Below are 18,281 nucleotides of genomic sequence, written 5' to 3'. Positions count from 1 at the left end.
CATTACTCTTAAAGAAAAGATGTTCAAAGTTTCAAATTCATTAGCAAAATCAGATAGTTTGCCCCTCTTATATTTCAGTTTGCCCCGCTGTTTTTTTTATTTGCCCTGCTCATATTTCAATTTGCCCCGCTGTTTTCCTTGTTTGCCCCGCTATTTTTCTAGTTTACCCCGCTCATATTTCAGTTTGCCCCGCTGTATTTCTAATTTGCCTTGCTCATATTTTAGTTTGCCCCGCTGTTTTTCTTGTTTGCCCCGCTATTTTTCTAGTTTGCCCCGCTATTTTTTTTATTTACCCCGCTCATATTTCAGTTTACCTCACTATTTTTCTAGTTTGCCCCGCTATTTTTCTAGTTTGCCCTACTCATATTTCAGTTTACCACGCTGTTTTTCTAGTTTGCCCCGCTCATATTTCAGTTTGCCCCACTGTTTTTCTTATTTGCCCCCGCTCATATTTCAATTTTCCCCGTTGTTATTCTTTTTTGCCCTGCTCATATTTCAGTTTGCCCCACTATTTTTCTAGTTTGCCCCGCTGTTTTTCTAGTTTGCTCCGCTCATTTTCATGTTTGCCTCGCTCGGGTGGTAGACTATTAGGAGTTTCAACACCCGGTCAAGCGTTCGAGTATCCATAGGTGGTGAAATTCCACTAGTGTGAGTGTGTGGGGGTGTGTGTGCGTGTGTAAAAAAAAAAAATCATTCTAGTTTAGGAGATATGCTTGTTAAATGCATAGACAAAAAAAAATGAATTAAAAGATAGGAAAATATTTTTATATACTTATATATACATATTTACATAATTATGTATTAGAGAAAAATGTAAGGGAGAAAAAGTTCTCCCCGTATATATATAAAAAAATTCGGCAGTAGTGCCGCGGCAGCCTGTAAATTTTTTTTTTTTAGCTATATTGCTTTTGTGGGTCCCATCATGAGGTTTTTGTTATATCCAAACCGTCCATCTATTTCGCGAGCTCATATTAAGGCTTGAGATGAAAAATAAGATAGATCTAACTATCAAGTGGACCACATTGTAAACGGCAGTGGGGAATTAAATGTCTACCATTGAAACCCTTTTAGGGGTTATAGTTTTAGATCATCATGAAATTTGTTTTCCTCTTCATACATGTCTTTGTGACTCTATGAATGCACTTAGACAGGGAGGATTTCTCACAAACATCACAGTGGGCTCCACCTGAGTTTCTAATGGTTGACGCTCATTCAACACTGTTTCCAGTAATGTGGTACACTTGAGATTTGGATATACCTCATTTTTGGTCTCATACCATAAATGATATGGAAAAATATATGGACGGCATGGATGAAAAGAGTACATCATTGTGAGTCCCACATACTACCGACGATACGCAATTAGTGAGCGGCAGGAGGAGTACCCAATCCGTTTCCATGAAAAGGAGGGGTATTTTCGTCTTGGAATTTATCGTCCGTACTTCGGAGGTCTAAGTGCGTATGCTAAGTTTGTATGGCTTCAAGAATATCGAGTAGATAATAGGTGGAGTCTACAGTCGTAAATTTCTCATTCTTTTTAACTTCAGACGTCTGCTATACGTCTGCTATGCATCACAGTGGGACCGATATATATTTTGTAATATTTTTGGTTTCCGTGTCAAAAAAGTAAGTACTCAAATCAGGCATGTTTTAAATACACGGGGAAATAATTATTACTCTTTTACCTGTATTTGAAAATCAAACACGCCCATAGATTCTCTCCATATCTTCAGTTCTCTTCCTCTACTCCAAACTATCAGATTTTCTGCAGTTCTGCAAAATCCTCGCTTAAAGTCACTCTACTAAAGTCAGATCGTCGTGTAATCCTAACCGTCTAGATATCTCTTCTTCAAGCAAAGATGGCTCAGATTCTCCTGCACGGGACGCTTCACGTGACGATCTTTGAAGCGAATGCACCGTCGCATAAAACCGGCGGAGGTGGCTTATCGAAGTTCTTTCACCAGGTATCCGTTGAAGAAAATATAAAAAGAAAAAGAAGCACCACTCTTTTTGATTGACACACCCCCTTTTTTTAAACTCTGGGTAATACAGTAGCGCAACGAAGCTCTTCTGGACGGTTATGCATGTGAAATGTGTTGCAAGGTTTTAGTAAAATACAGATATGATCCTCGATCCAAGGCTTTTATCCACGAGTTTTCAGGTCTGACAGGTGGGGATCATAGTTCAGTGATCTGTACCGTTGGTCTGCTGATCCTAGCCTTTTGATTTGTCTGGCCTACAAATGGATGGTTAAAAAGGAGCTGTAGACATCCATATCTAACTAAGAAAAGACCCATGATTGGCGGCTAATGTCTCCAATTCTAGGAAAATTTTGGGGCATGGTCAATCCACGGTGGGATGCAACTGACCAACGGTCTGGATTACTAAACCATGGACCTTGGTTGTTAGAACTGAGAACCAAGTACGTTGTGCAAAGCTCAAGTGGACAGAAATCTGTTCTTTGATGGGTTATTGTGATTTTGTTTTCTGGAAATTAGATGAATGAGAGTAGAATTCTGAAAGAATTTAGAGTTTTTTTTTTTTTTTTTTTATAAATATTTTTTTTAGAAGACGTGTTGAATTTTCACTGATGTTGGTGAGGTTAATTGATTTTTGTGAGATGAAGAGGAATGGACAGTCTATTTTCCATGAATTGCAGCAGTGTCTTGACAAAGGTAAGGGTGTTATAATAGGAATAACCTGAAAGTGTTATCATTACAAAATGGTGGTGTCCATTTGCTGTTAAATTTGTGTAATGCCAATATTCGTGGAAAGAAAAACTATAATGCTGATTTTAAAATGTAGATTTTCAGGCACTGATGGTAATTTTTCATTTTTAGGTTGACATCTGATCCAACCTAGTAGTAAGCGATCCACAATTGAAAGATCACGTCTTGGTTGGATGGCTATAGAGTGAAAGATGGATCTTTAGTAGTAGTATCTTTTCTTTGATTGTATCTATTTTAGCATGCTTGAATTTTTCAATTTCATGAGATCTTGATTACTTGGAATTGAGATGGTGAAAATTTTCTTCCTAAATCTTCTACAAAACCACAGTTGTTTTTGTTTTTGTCTTTTGATGGATTTATTTATTTATTTATTTATTTTTAGTTTAGAAATAATGTTATGATCTAGAAAAACTGAATTAAGATCTCAGATTGAGATCTTGATGCACTGATTTTCCATAATGATAAATAGAGTCTTGAATAACCAAGGTATTGAACAACAAACATTTGATTGAATTCCTTGCCTCACCCTGAGATAAGAGGGAAAGTCGATCTTTTGACTCGTATCCTGGACCTATTCTTTTATCTTACACTGGCCAATGATGCGATGTTAGAAGTTTACTCCCCCATGGGAAGAGATGCTTCTTTCTTGCTTGCTAGGGCGGGCTTCCATTCACCAGCACAGACTACAATTGCTTTCTGAGACACTTTGTTTCAATCTTCTTGAACTGGCTTAAAAACAAGTTCCCAAGATTTTAGAATATGTAAATTCTTGTAATAAATATAAGTGTGACAATTTAGTTTTGAGCTATGCCAATACAGAGGGATCGGTATCTTTGTCTGTCTAGCTTTGCTTAAGTTGATTGTCGGAAGAACTCCTTTGGGGAAGGATGTCGTTTGTGCTGTTTCCAAGCAACCTGTAAATGCCTTTCAATTTCTGTGTCTTGCCAGTCAATATCTTCCAGAAAGAAGAAGAAGAAGAAGAAGAAGAAGGGAACAAAAAAGAAAAAAGAAAAAAAAGAATAGGAAATACTGTAGAGCTCCACTTTGGGTTAGAAAATGAACATCAAAAAGTTGGAGTACACCAGTCTCCCACATCCATGTTTGGTGGGTGGGAATTCGATCACACATTTCAAAATGGGAATGTGATGTAGAGCAGGTCGCAGAAACTTTCATGCAAAGATGGACCAAAGAAGGCCCGATTGGAGGCGGAAGTGATCCAGACTGTCAGGACTTTAAATTGGTCGTATCTCACGAACCGGGATGAGTTTTTCGACATATCATACATGATTTTTGGGTAGGAAAACATACTTAAGCCAACCAAGCCAGCTATGTCGGGTTGCGCATGCCAGATTTGCGAGATTCCATCAGATCAACGGTCAAAAGTCCCATTTAATTTCATTCGTGCCCAACATAAAAAGGGCTTAGAAAAGTTATGAGAATAAAGTGGTTGGGCTAAATTGGATAATATTTTTTGCCGAAACCCACAAAGTCTAGTAGGAATAGAGGCAGTCTATAAATAGTAAGTTTACTATTTATAGTTACTCACATTTTTAGGGTATTTTAGTTGGAGTCTAAGTCTACAACTCCGTCCTAGGGTTGAGCTCATTATTTAAAAATTTGTAATTTCGTTTTCTATCATCAATAAAATTATTTCATATTTATTAGGAATTATTCCTGTTTTATTTCCTCGTGGATTCGAGGGAGCCCTGTGAGGAGTCCAGAGAGCTTCATGGATTTGGAGTAGTAATCCCCTGGGGAAGATGGTGATCGATCTCATCACGTCCTTACCTGCATCAAAATGGGATTAAAAAAATCCCATATTGAAATGGTGGTGAGAATTGAAAAAAAATAAATAAATAAATAAAAATGGGTTCAAGCATTTCTTCCCACTGTTCTAGGAATGTAACTGGTATACACCAAATCCCATACTGTATGCATAGTGGCATTCCTGCTGACTGAGCTTTTTGTTGTACATTTCGAAGCTCATCAGAACGTGTGTTAGGATTCACACCCACTGTCCATGGAATCAGGGACAGTTGAGACTGAATGCTGGCTTGTCTGTGTACACAGCCCTTCTGTACTTTTTCTTTCTTATTTCGCTAGTAGTGATTGGCATGTAAACACGGCCTGAAAATTTACAAGTACATGTTCACGGTGAATTTTCATGTTTTATTGTCATGTGGAAGCTATTGAGACTAATTGCTATTTTGACTAGAATTAGCTTGAGTCCATTTTGGTTGCAACCTGAGTTCAGAGTCCATACACTGCCATTTTTGTTTCATTTTCTAAATATCTTGTTCTATGATTAACATCTCAGTTTTCTTTCTCATGTAGTTTTTCATTGACTCGTCTGAGACGAATTGGAAATCCTGAGCTGAGTCCTAGGTTCTAAACATTGAATAATACAAAATCTGAATACTTGCAAAAGCATTTTTCTGAGATTTCTGAAACCATTATAAAATTCAAGAGACCATTTTTAAAAAGATATATATTTATATGATCTTTCAACTTATGGAACATTTTTCTAGAGGTTACATTGGCATGAACCTTCATTCTAAATTTCATATTTGAATAATCTCCTGATGCATACGATTTTTATTTTTATTTTTATTTTTATTTTTTTAAATTAAAGGTTTGGGTCTGTTAAGAACATCACAAACTGTAATACCATTTCATGATACCATGTGAAACTTCTAGGATCAAGGCAACTGTTACAAAGAATTTTTTATCAACATTTCTTTAAGCATGTTTTGTTTCTTAAGTTTCTGAAATTGGTTGTGTTTTTCTATGCTTATAAAGTTGCAAACCAGAAAACTCTTGCCTAATTCACATAGGTACATAATGGGGGTAGTTTTCTCTAACATGGTTAAACGATTTAACATGCATAAAATCCATCCCATCACTCACGTAGACCATCCCTTGTTTGGCCTTGATCCCAAAAATCAATTGCTTCAACAGTCACCCTGTTTAAAATTATACGGAAAGCCAGAAACCACTAAATTCTCATGGCATGGCCAATACTGGGATTTTTGGGTAATACTTTATCTTGCTGAGGCACACCGGATGAATTTCAATGTTTAAACCAAAAAAAAAAATCACACGGGGCCTTACATACAAATAATGATGGATTTCGCATCCCAACTGTTTCCTATGGTGCCTGTCTGAGTTTTCATTCATCTTGATTTTTGGGTTCCAGGGTGAAAATGAGGTATTGTACTTGATGGACAGGGTGGATCTCATGAAAGTTCCACCCATGTGGCACTTAGTGGGAGTTACCTAGGCGAGGACGCGAGGTTACTGTCAGGTACCTACATGAGTTACACTATTCGTGGTTCTTGGAAAACCTATAGTTTCAGGTACACTAAAATAATTAGAAATTACAAAGCGGTGTTAAGATTTCTTATAAAATTTAAAGATCATGATAAATTGAAGAGGAGTTACAGCGGATGTGTGGAGGCATTTCATTAAGCAAAATACTTGCTTCAAATTTCTTAATTTGAAAAAAGTCATGCAAAAGCGTGAACTCTGTAAATTATAATAAATGATTAAAGGCTTTTTATGGCGATGTGTGTTGTCTTTTATTCGATACCAGTACAAATTGTTAGAGGATATGGAGAACAGATGCACTACTTACCAATTGATAGTTTATTGCTATGTAGCCTTCTTCATTTTAGTTCAAAACATCCACTAGGGCACTTAAGTTATGCTTTTTCAATTCTGTAAAATGCCACAGACCAAAAAGCAGCGATGAAAACTTTTAATTGCAACAAATATATAAGAATTTTAGCATGTATTTCATTTTTGTTTTCAGCCAACCCAAGTAACTGGGAGAAGGCTGTCACGATGATGACTTGATTTTCCTTTTTCTCTTCCCTAAATAGAACTCTATCTTGATGCAACAAAAAGGAAAAGTTCTGAAGATTGACGCAGAGCTAAGGTCTTCATATATAATGTCTGGAATTGTTGGAATACTTAGTTGATGTTTTTTAGGTCTTCCTAATTTCTTATGGAATTTTCATTTATACACTCATTTGTTTTTCTGTTGTTCTCATCAAGAGACCTCAATTAACATAAAAATGGAAGATAACTTCAAATTTCCCTTTTCAAATTCATTTAGATATTATGCAAATTTTCTGAAATTCAGTTCTCTCTGAAACTGCATTTTTATTTTCAACAAATGTTGTGGTGTAAAGCTTAAGGCTCTGCATACATAATATTTGGAAGACATCATTGATCTTTTCTTCTTCATCATCATCATCATCATTGATCTTTTGTTTTCTAATTTATTATGGAATTTCCATATATCCTCATTTGTTTATATGTTGTTCTTACCAAGAGAAGTTATTGTGTGTAAAATGGAAGATGTGTGCAATTTTACCATTTCAAATGCTTTTAGATCTTGCGCCAATTTTCTAAAATTCATTTCTTTGAAACCAAACCTCTGACCAACCACCTTTCAAAAAAACAAAACAAAAAAACAAAAAAAAAAACAAAAAAACAAAAAAAACAAAGAGAGAGAGAGAGAGAGAGAGAGAGAGAGAGAGAGAGAGAGAGAGAGAGGAAAAAAGAACACTTTTATCCAACATTTAAGAAATGTAGTGACATCTATTTTCAAAGAGAATTCATTGCCATGAAACTTTTTGATCTTGTTTCTTTGTTCTTATCCCTTTCTTTCTAGCAGCTAATACTTAATATAAATTGTGTATTTGCATTTGATGATTGTTGTTGGCAAGTATTTCTTTCTTTTTAACTCTTTGTAATGCCGGTCGCTGTTTTCTTTTGTTTTTTCTTTTCTTTTCTTTTCTTTTTTCCTGAACTTCATTCATTTACTACAAGCAAACGCCTACTGTAAATGACTCTATGGTTCTTTTAAAAAAAAAAAAAAAAACCTTTGCTGTATCTGCTTTACTTGGTTTCTCAAATTTGTTTTCTTGTTGGAAATTTTGGAGACCCAAAACAAACAAAAGAGATGTTTCATAATAGGATTTTTATGGATCAGGAGAGTGTAATTTTCCCACCCAAAGGTCTTTTTCTCTTCGCTTACAGCATGAACTTCCTTAATTGCTTCTTAATTAGTTTTCCTTCTTTGCTATTTTTTCTTTTCTTTCATGTTTAGTTTACACCGGTAAATCCTTTTTATAGCTCGAGGAAACTATTGGCATTGGCAAAGGGACTGCCAAAGTGTATGCGACTGTTGATCTAGAAAAAGCTAGAGTTGGCCGAACCCGAATCATCGAAAACGAACCTTTTAACCCTCGATGGTATGAATCTTTTCACATCTATTGTGCCCATTTGGCTGCTGATGTTATCTTCACCGTCAAAGATGATAATCCAATTGGAGCAACACTGATTGGAAGAGCTTACATTCCCGTTAAAGAACTCCTAAATGGAGAGGAAATCGATCGATGGGTGGAGATCTTGAATAAAGACCGTAAGCCTATAGGTGGAGGTGCTAAGATCCATGTGAAACTACAATATTTTGATATTTCACGTGATCGCAACTGGGCACGGGGGATCAGAAGTCCAAAATTCCCTGGCGTCCCTTACACATTCTTCTCTCAGAGGCAGGGATGCAAAGTCTCTCTGTACCAAGATGCCCACGTCCCTGACAACTTCATACCAAAAATCCCTCTTGCTGATGGAGAGTATTACAAGCCTCACAGATGCTGGGAGGATGTTTTCGATGCAATTACAAATGCGAAACACTTGATTTACATCACAGGATGGTCCGTGTACACCGAGATCACCTTGATAAGGGATTCTCGGAGGCAGAAGCCAGGAGGAGATATGACACTTGGGGAGCTCCTCAAGATGAAAGCCAACGAAGGTGTTAGAGTTCTTATGCTTGTTTGGGATGACAGAACCTCTGTGCCTTTACTAAAGGAGGATGGGTTGATGGTCACCCATGATGAAGAAACAGGGAATTACTTTGCAGGGACGGAAGTTCACTGTGTTCTTTGCCCACGAAATCCTGACGATGGTGGAAGTATAATTCAGAACCTGGAGATCTCTACCATGTTCACTCATCATCAAAAGATTGTAGTGGTAGATAGTGAGATGCCTAACGAAGGTTCGCAGCAGAGGAGGATTGTGAGTTATGTCGGAGGTATCGACCTCTGCAATGGGAGATACGATACACAGTTTCATTCTCTTTTCAGGACCTTGGACACAGCCCACCATGATGATTTCTATCAAGGCAATTTCAATGGTGCTTCAATCACAAAAGGTGGACCGAGACAGCCCTGGCATGACATTCATTGCCGGCTTGAAGGACCCATTGCCTGGGACGTCTTGTTCAATTTTGAGCAGAGGTGGAGGAAGCAAGGTAGGAAGGGCCTGCTTCTCGAGCTCAGAGATCTTGCTGATATCATCATCACCCCATCTCCTGTCATGTTCCCTGAAGACAGAGAAACATGGAATGTGCAGTTATTCCGTTCTATTGACGGAGGAGCTGCTTTCGGCTTCCCTGAGACACCAGAGGATGCAGCTAGAGCTGGGCTTGTTAGTGGAAAGGATAACATCATTGATCGGAGCATTCAAGATGCTTATATACATGCCATCCGCCGAGCAAAGGATTTTATCTACATTGAAAACCAGTATTTCCTTGGCAGTTCCTTTGGGTGGAAAGCAGACGGCATCGTGGTTGAAGATATTGGTGCATTGCATCTCATTCCGAAGGAGCTATCACTAAAGATTGTCAGTAAAATTGAAGCTGGAGAGCGGTTTACTGTCTATGTTGTGATTCCAATGTGGCCTGAGGGGAAGCCGGAGTCTCCTTCTGTGCAAGCGATATTAGATTGGCAGAGAAGGACGATGGAGATGATGTATACTGACATCGCTGAGGCCCTACATGCGAAGGGGCTCAAGGCAAACCCCAAGGATTATTTGACGTTTTTTTGTCTTGCAAACCGAGAGGTGAAGAAGGATGGAGAGTATACTCCTCAGGGGAAACCACAGGCAGATTCTGATTATGGTAGAGCTCAGCAGGCCAGGCGATTCATGATCTATGTTCATGCCAAGATGATGATAGGTATGCAATTTCCCTGCCACTGAACTTCAATAATATATCATGACTCGAGTTTGATGAGTAATGGTTTCATATTTTATTTGAGTCAATGAAAAACCTGCTGATTATATAGTCTGTTAGCTGTTTCAACCTTGTTTTTCTTTAATATGGATTTGAACTTGGTATTCGGAGTGTGTCTGAATCAAGTAGACATGGCTGAATTCCTGGAGTTTTTGAACATGACTACAAATTGATAATTTTCTCTTTGAATCTCATGGAAGTCATTAGCTTTTATCATTCGGATTGCCATTTATTTGGGAATAAATTGCCTTTGTTGGAGCTGAAAAATGGACCACTGTATTTTCTCACTTCGCTACTCCACAAGGTCATTTATTGATACATGCCTGATTTTTCAGGGATAGAATGGAACTGATTCTGGTCCAACAATGATTGAAATCCCTCTCGATTTATTATCAATATCCGGAAATGCCACCGACTCAGAACTGAGCCGAGTTTGACTCAATCTGGCCAGGCTTCAGTTCAAGTCCAGACTCTGGTGTCCATAAAATGAGTGGGTCTGTCATTGATTTTGTTGAAATGAACCTGAAAATTGAAATTTTGATTTCTGGGTTAAGACCAATTTTCGTAAATTGGTTCATATGGTAATATATGAACAGATTCTAAATAAACCACATTCTGCTCAAAATGTAATGAGTTGCTCCTGATAATGTCTAGTGGAGGTTTGCTAATCCTGCTTGCTTTGTGTAGCTCAGCCCATCGATGCAGCAGCACATGTTCTATGCTGGTGCTTGTAGTGAACCTCCAAGCCATCTACCTGTTGGCCCTTCCATCTAGATTCTATAGCATAAAAGCCAGTATGGTCTACTTATCAGGTGGTTACATTGCATGAAACAAATGGACATCTGAAAGGACTTGTTTTAGCCATCTGTTTGTTTCATAAGTGGAACTGCCTGATTTTTGTGCAGAGGCATCTAAATAGTGGGGCCCTATGATGGACAGCTTGGATATTGCACATTTCAAAGTAGCCATATTTCTCACCTTTTCTTTATTCTCTTTCTTCCTTTCGAAAATCAGGTTTCCATTTCGTTGGACTAGATTGAACTCTGAACTAAACAGGATCTTCATGGCCCTGAGTCTGAGTCAACTCCAAACTCTGTAACTCAATCTAGTGGTTTTAGTTTTAAAAGCTCAAGCTATGGTTTTGGATTACACAGTCATTGTTTTCCGGTTTTAAAAGCAATCAAATTACTGCTTTAGATTAGGACCATTTCCCAATCTTTTCAACTCGGCCAGATTGGAATTCTTAAACACCGCCGGCTGTGTCTTTGATTACAAATGGTTGTATCTTGACTTCTGTATTTGTTGGTTGCAGTCGATGATGAATACATAATCATTGGGTCTGCAAACATCAATCAGAGGTCGATGGATGGTGCGAGGGACTCTGAGATAGCCATGGGAGCATACCAGCCATACCACCTGGCGACCAGGGAGCCTGCCCGTGGACAGATCCACGGGTTACGGATGGCATTGTGGTACGAGCACCTCGGCATGCTCGACGATACTTTCCTCCAGCCACAGAGCTTTGAGTGCATTCGTAAGGTGAACAATATCGCAGAGAAGTACTGGGATCTCTATACGAGCGAGACACTCGATCACGACCTCCCGGGTCACCTGCTTACCTACCCAGTTGGGGTCACAAGTTCAGGAGACATCACAGAGCTGCCAGGGACAGAGTTCTTCCCTGATACCAAGGCTCGCATTCTTGGCACCAAAAGCAAGTACCTGCCTCCAATCCTCACCACATAAGAATCAGCAGCGAGTAATTTCTTCTTGTTGTCATTCTCAGTACCTCTCCTTTTCTTTTCTGTCTTTAGTGATTGTGATTGTAGAGACTACTGGAAATGTTTGCGAATGAGATCCTGATTTCTGACTGCCTGATGTTTATATACATTATGTGCTTCTTAGATTAGTAGTGCAGGTGTTTTTAGACTAACTGACGAGCCTGCCTTCTCTCCCAACCAAGAAAGAAAAAACCATTCTGCTCCATCGATGACGTTGGCTGCATCTGAAATGCTACATTGTTGCTGTTATCGACTTTACTGATAAATAAGAGAAATCTACCTGCCTAAGGAGACTTGATTGCATGTGTGAGCTGGCCTAAAAATCAAGCTGGTCTGATCATCAGCTGGGCCACACTTGTATGTTGGAAGTGGACTGTTGGTAGATTGTAGCGGTCCATTTCTTTTATCATACAGCGTGGCGGATTTCATTCCTGCTCATTGGGTAGATATGACACAGCTCAAAGGAAACATATGCTATCCGTTCCAACTGCAACTATAGGGCGACTTGCCCGTGATCAGAACTGTTAATCTGATGGGCCCTTATTTTTTTGGATTACATTCCAAAGGCTTCCTATCTGAAAATAGTAGTCATTGAGTTGTTGGATTGTTGACCGTTGAGGGTGGGGCAATGGCTTAGAACTGTCCATTTACACAGTATACATAAGACAGTTAAGTTAGTTGACGCCAAGGAGAATTTTTGGTATACGGCCCATCTGACAGTGGGCCTCACCAGATTAATGGTCCCTGTTGCCACATGCTTGGCACGTGCTGCACCTTGTGGGGGAATTGATGGTGCTTATGGTCTCTAACAATGGCAGTCGCCTCCATAGTGCATGTCGTGAAGCTGCCAAGCAATACATTCTTGATCTATGCAAATGTATCGGGTCGCCTACTTTGACGAAAGGGTCCCAGTCCGGTAGGGATCACATCCTTCCCGTCCATCAGGTGGCTGTCCCAAGTTCGCCATGGATCCCTAAATTCAGCCTGATCAGGCACTCTGGACAGCTACACTTGAGGGAACTCTCTAAATTCACTTTGTGCAGTAACGCAGGGTAAGGGTGTAAGAAGAATGGAGGAAGAACATCGTCTCCTTTATGTGGTATGAATTCACAAAGTGTAATGGCTCTCTTGAATTCATAAGAAACAAAGGAAAATTCAAAATATTTTATTTATGTCCTCTCTAAAATGAAATTAGAATGCTTTAAATAATAAAATGCAAAGCCCAAATAAGATTTTTAATATGACTAAACTAGATTTTACCCAAAACAGTAAAATTTATTAAAAATAGAAACTTATAATTTAATAATGTAGGATGATTCCAGACATAATTAGACGCAACTCCTAAAAAGCCAGCATATAATAAAACCCTAAAATGAATGAGATATATTTAATTTAAAACTTGCTAAAATTAGTAAGTTTTTTACACATTCTAGTTGCATAATTAATATATAATATGTATAATTTTACTACTGAAACCAACTAGAGCTGTTCATGTGACTGGTGACAATAAAAACAAAATAAATAAATGCTGATTAGGCAGTGAGCAATATCTATCATTCAGCTACAAACTTTGTTTGATAAAATGGGTGGATGGAATCCTCTTTGGAGAGTTTTTATAGCAGTTCCTGCATCGGTATCGAATAAGTGGCTATTTTTTTAAGAATTTGGAATGGTATAGGAGCCCTTTAGGGGAGGGCTAGCTATTGCCTGCTTTGATCCACCACTGGGAAAGTGAAGCGAAGCATAGCGATTCTAGCTATGTTTAGAGTTGGAGTTCGGATTTGAGGCTTCGTCATTTCAGTTGTCATGGTCAAGACCGTGGGAAAGAAAGAAATGAATGAATGTGCTTTTAAGAAAATGTAAAATAATACATCTACTGAGACAGAAGTCAAAGGTGTCTTGTAAGTGGACGTGTCGAACCGAAATAAGATATTAGATTGACATCTTGATACACTGATTTACCATAATAATAAATAGAGTCCGTGCATGAGGTCAGCTACACCTCACGCCTCACGTAGAACTGATCATATCAAATGAGCCTTCAGCCGTCGTGGCGATGTAGTACCAATGCAGGCTAGCTGTAGCTATGAGCACATATACCTTTTTCTTTTTTTTTTGCCTTCCAATCAGAATGAAAAAGTGTTTCGATTGTGGCTTTTGATCATGCCCCTCTTCAGCCCCTATGATTGCTTGCATGTCATTAGAAGGGGTGCTTGATGAGACATGGGTATTTTGTAGGACTTTAGAAAATGAATCTCTATGAAGTGGTGAGATTTGTAATAGATCGAATATCGAGATTTGGGCTGGAATCCTCTTCAAATGTTGAGCCACATCATATGACTCGGCTACGTTGGCTTGTATTGCAGGCATATGTTAGAAGTGCGATTGATTGATTCAATATCGATGAATCTAGAAAAGAGGATTCAAGTTTGGAACAGATGTATAACAAGAATTCTTGAAATTCTTTTGAGATTCTTGATTGGCGCTGAGCTAACCATAGCACAAAGTCGTATGGCTTTTCAGATCCTTCATTTTCTAATTAAAATCATCTTTCAGAATTTTAGATTAGATAACTTGATCATAATTCTATCTTTCAAAGTTGCGTCCCACATAGAAAGAAAGATGCAGAGCCCCGACCCGACCTGTAGGTTCACTAACATAAAGCGAGGAGTTGAGCTTGAACTGGCAAACCGAATTCACTTTCGGAACCATACTTCCTATAGCTAACACATGTCCAATCCAACAGGAATGTTTTGCGCAAATGAACATGAGCCGCTATACCGAATCCCCGCTGGCCATTGGGGACCGAGCGGTAAGGCCATGAACGGAAAGGCCATGATCTACAGGGGAACGAATCACTCATTCTTCCCTTAGGGACAGTATAAGAATGGTGAAAAGTCATTGCATGCTCGATAGTTTTTGAAGCTGGCTTCAAAGCCATTGCTTGCTGCATTACCAACTAGACCGACTCAGCGGACTTTTACTAAGTCCATCACATGGACCTAACATGAAACCCAATTAGACCTAATTTTTTAAGCAGGTGCAGAGGTGAGACCCAAACCTAACTCAATTTCTTAATAAGTCCAATAAATAGAACCTAAACATGTTAAAAACAGTTTGGGTCCATCAGGTATACATTAACAGCCCTAGCTCTAAGAGTGTTGTAAGTTGTGGTGCTCCTAGTTTTATCGAGCACATTTAGAGAGTCTAATTCATTTGCCCACACTGTTCACCAGGTCAAGTGCCATTCCATGAGTTATCATGCAAACATCAAGCTGATATGACAAATAACAATTTAAAGTACTGCAGCCTTTGAATGGATGATCGACCATTCACACAAAAATTAGGTCCGCCAATCAATTTCATCTATTTATATGTTAAGACCCATCATGAAATGCTTATGATGTTAAAGAAGTTATGTTGTTATAACTTCTTTTAGGCAATTTTAATCATCCATCTTTTGATTATCTTGAACTATATAGAAGTTATATTGTTATAATCATGCATCATTTGATTATCTTGAACTTTGAATCTTGGACTCGAATATCTATCCTTGAATATTCATCTTCATACAATCACTTATCCACAAATGTTTCCTGTCATGACCAAAGTAGCGTACAGTCTAGAACAAGAACCGTTCAATTATCATTTAAACTGCAATCAAGGAGCTAAAACCGGCCACCTTTGGAATTGGAGGATCAGACCCTAACCAAACCCTCTCAAAATTTCTCTTGCATCTTGGGTGAATTGTGCATGGAAATAATGCGAGGGTACGTAATTAGTGGGTTCCAATACAATGTGTGCTTCTAATCCACACTGTCCATCTATTTTAGCAGATCATTTTAAGGTATGAACCCAAACATGAGGTAGATATATATGAAGTTAAAGTGGGCTACACTCTGAATCCTTATTAGTCCCGGCATTTGTGTTTATTTGTCATCCACCCCACTCATAAGTATCACATAGATGTAGATAAAATTAAAACACAAAATTCAACTCCATCCAAAATTTCTATGGCCCTGCAAGAGTTTTCAATGCATACGTACTTTTCTATGCTGTGGTCCATTTCAAACATAGACAGAATGGATAAACCACAAAAATCAAGGTGGGCCCGTAGTTTTATTTTAATCTTTTCTCGATTTTGGAAATGAACATCTTTTCATATTAGTATCCATCAACATCAACATTGAAAATCTTGCTGGAAATAGTTAGGTATTGTTACTTATTTGCATATATTTTCCAAATTAAATTAAAAACAAACACCCGCTAATCAAAGATGCAAGAATTTGCTTATAAGTCGAATACAGATTTGTCCATAAAAATTGGATGGTTGAGAAATTGGATACTTAGACTAATATCTAACAAAAAACTAAAAAGCTTAAATGCCAAATAAAATTAACAAAAAATTATTTAAAATAGAAAAGACGATATCATTAGAGGAGTAATTGAGAAATGGTAAATAATAATCATTTTCATACCATAAATTACCTAATATCAACCTTATAAATCTTAGGACATTTAATAAAAGTTAAATGACTTTGAAAAAAAGATTAAAAAAAGTCCATCACCAATGTCCTGTCTTTACCTTATCATTCATTCATGTCAATGTTAACTCAATCGGTTAGGATTTGAATTGTTCAATTCATCGGTTTAGATCATCGATCCATGGGTCCTACTTGTACAAAATGAAAACCCCAAGGCTCGTGTACAATCTCTCGGCCGAGCATTGTGAAGTTTTCTAGGATATCCCTCTCTTGGGTGAGGAAGGCCAAAAAAAAAAAGATCCAAACCGTTTACATGATAGCCCTCTCTTGGATGTGGAAGCCCAAAACACAATCTTAGAAATATTTCGCTTTGATCATTTATTCTTTTGCTTTAAAATGGAGCGTTTCATTAGCCGTTTGTTTTTTGGCCCATTGATTGAAAGGTTAGAATCATCCAATCTGAAATTTTTGCTACAATGATACCATCTAACGCAATTTCCATCGTACAAACGGCCTCGATCACTTCAAATGATCCAGATTCTACCGCCGTAGTCCAACGATACTACAACAAGGGATAAGGACTGACTGCTGCTGTAGGAAACCTCTCCTCTTTTCCCCTTTTTTGTCTGCCGGAAGATTCTAAAGCTATGTCAGCAAAGAGATGCCATGTGGCCGGCACTCCGGACGAAACTTCGACATTTTCGGTGCTAAGATCACATACAACCGTAGCATACTCAGATCATCATGCTGCACCATTTTCACGCCAATGTGCCACATCTGAAGAACATTTAAGCCGTGAAAAGGGTGGGCCCTATCATGAAGATCAACTAGTTGAGAAGTCAGGTGGGCCACACAATCTCAATAACTGGATGGTCGATGATCTGAATCAATGTAAAGGTGTGACCTACCTGATCAGTAGATCAGTCTGATTTTAACGGCAGGTGATTTACATGATGGTTCTCACCTTATGCACGGCTCGGATTTGTGTAGCATAATAACCCTCTGCTACAGTCGTATGCGATCATTCCTCTGATTGAAGAACAATGATACAATATTACATCTGTGATACAACTGTCATCGATCCGGGCCATTAATTTAGTGGTCCCCGCTATGGTTGCCCATTCTCAGTTAGTTTGATCTACTGATCCTAGCCATCCAATCTAACATATTTTACTAATTGAATGTGGAAATTTGGACATTCTTTTCTTTCCCCAGCACTAATTCTGCAAGATCTTGATCAGACGGTTACCATTGATTGCCGCCTTCAATTGACTTTTAATGAACTTGGCATCTAAACCCTTGTAAGATCCTTAAATCATAACCGTTGAGGCAACCAGTAATGTGCCCGTGATGACATAACTCTCACATCCTAACCATTGGGGCGAAAACCCAAATCCCAGGATATACTATCAACCTCAGCTATACACGAGGAGAACATTGAACTCAGCTTGGCTCGGATCTCGAGCCTGCCTGGCCGATTTGATTTAACTCGGTCAGTAGCTTGAGCCAGCTCAAGCTAAGTTCAAGTTCAAGCCTATGAACAAAGTTCGAGTTTAATAGGATTTTTAATATATATAATATATAATTTATTTAAACATAAATATTTACTTTGAGTCAAGTTCCAAATTGAGTTGAGTTGAGCTCAGTCTACTCGAACTCTGCTCAAAAAAATTTCGAACTCAAAAAAATCAACTCATTCTACTCAGAACCCAGTTTCGAATGGAGTCGAATCGACCTTTTTTGAGTCGAGTCAAGCGAGTTAACCGAGCTAACTTGGTTCATGTATAGCTCTACTACGGATCAACCACGTGAGCACACATGCTAATATGAACCACATGTACTAGATTTGGACCAATCATCAGTTGGGGCAACCGCGAACATGCCCCGTTCCATAGTTTAGGCCATCCCACCCATTAGGTGTGAGGAAAATGAACGGTTAACAAATTAAATAACCACAGGTCCACATGTGTGGCTCCCTTGATGAGTAAATCAACCTGGATTTAGGAGATGGCATATTCAATAGAGCCCCAGCAGATTTACGGTCAGGATATTTTACGTTTGTTGAGAGTTGGCACGTGTGCCACCACTCATGTCTTCAAAGAAGGGGAAACATGGGAATTATCATGGCCCAGATGAAAAGAGAAACCTTCTTCTAATAACCCGGGTTAGTATCCTGCAGGAGATCTCAGCCGTTCATAAA

The 18,281-nt window shown here is 38.5% G+C and overlaps 1 protein-coding gene across 3 annotated transcripts in view; it reads left to right on the top strand.

Moving 5' to 3' along the window:
* LOC131223151 (phospholipase D alpha 1-like) overlaps positions 1–11,728 on the top strand; it is a 55,582-nt gene extending 43,854 nt beyond the window's left edge. Inside the window, exons 1-3 of one of the 3 annotated variants that reach the window (XM_058218463.1) lie at positions 1,704–1,964; positions 7,872–9,759; positions 11,129–11,728. In XM_058218463.1, the coding sequence (XP_058074446.1) occupies positions 1,860–1,964; positions 7,872–9,759; positions 11,129–11,562 (2,427 nt within the window). In that variant the 5' untranslated portion in view covers positions 1,704–1,859 and the 3' untranslated portion in view covers positions 11,563–11,728. Of the gene's footprint in view, positions 1–1,703; positions 1,965–2,071; positions 2,676–7,871; positions 9,760–11,128 lie in introns of those variants that run through there. The other 2 variants (XM_058218465.1, XM_058218462.1) reach the window with 2 other exon arrangements.
* Positions 11,729–18,281: the final 6,553 nt, after the last annotated feature.

Source organism: Magnolia sinica, chromosome 13, assembly GCF_029962835.1.
Source record: "Magnolia sinica isolate HGM2019 chromosome 13, MsV1, whole genome shotgun sequence".
Classification (NCBI taxonomy): domain Eukaryota; kingdom Viridiplantae; phylum Streptophyta; class Magnoliopsida; order Magnoliales; family Magnoliaceae; genus Magnolia; species Magnolia sinica.
The sequence above is the reverse complement of the archived record's forward strand: the minus strand, read 5'-3'. Positions and strand labels throughout refer to the sequence as shown.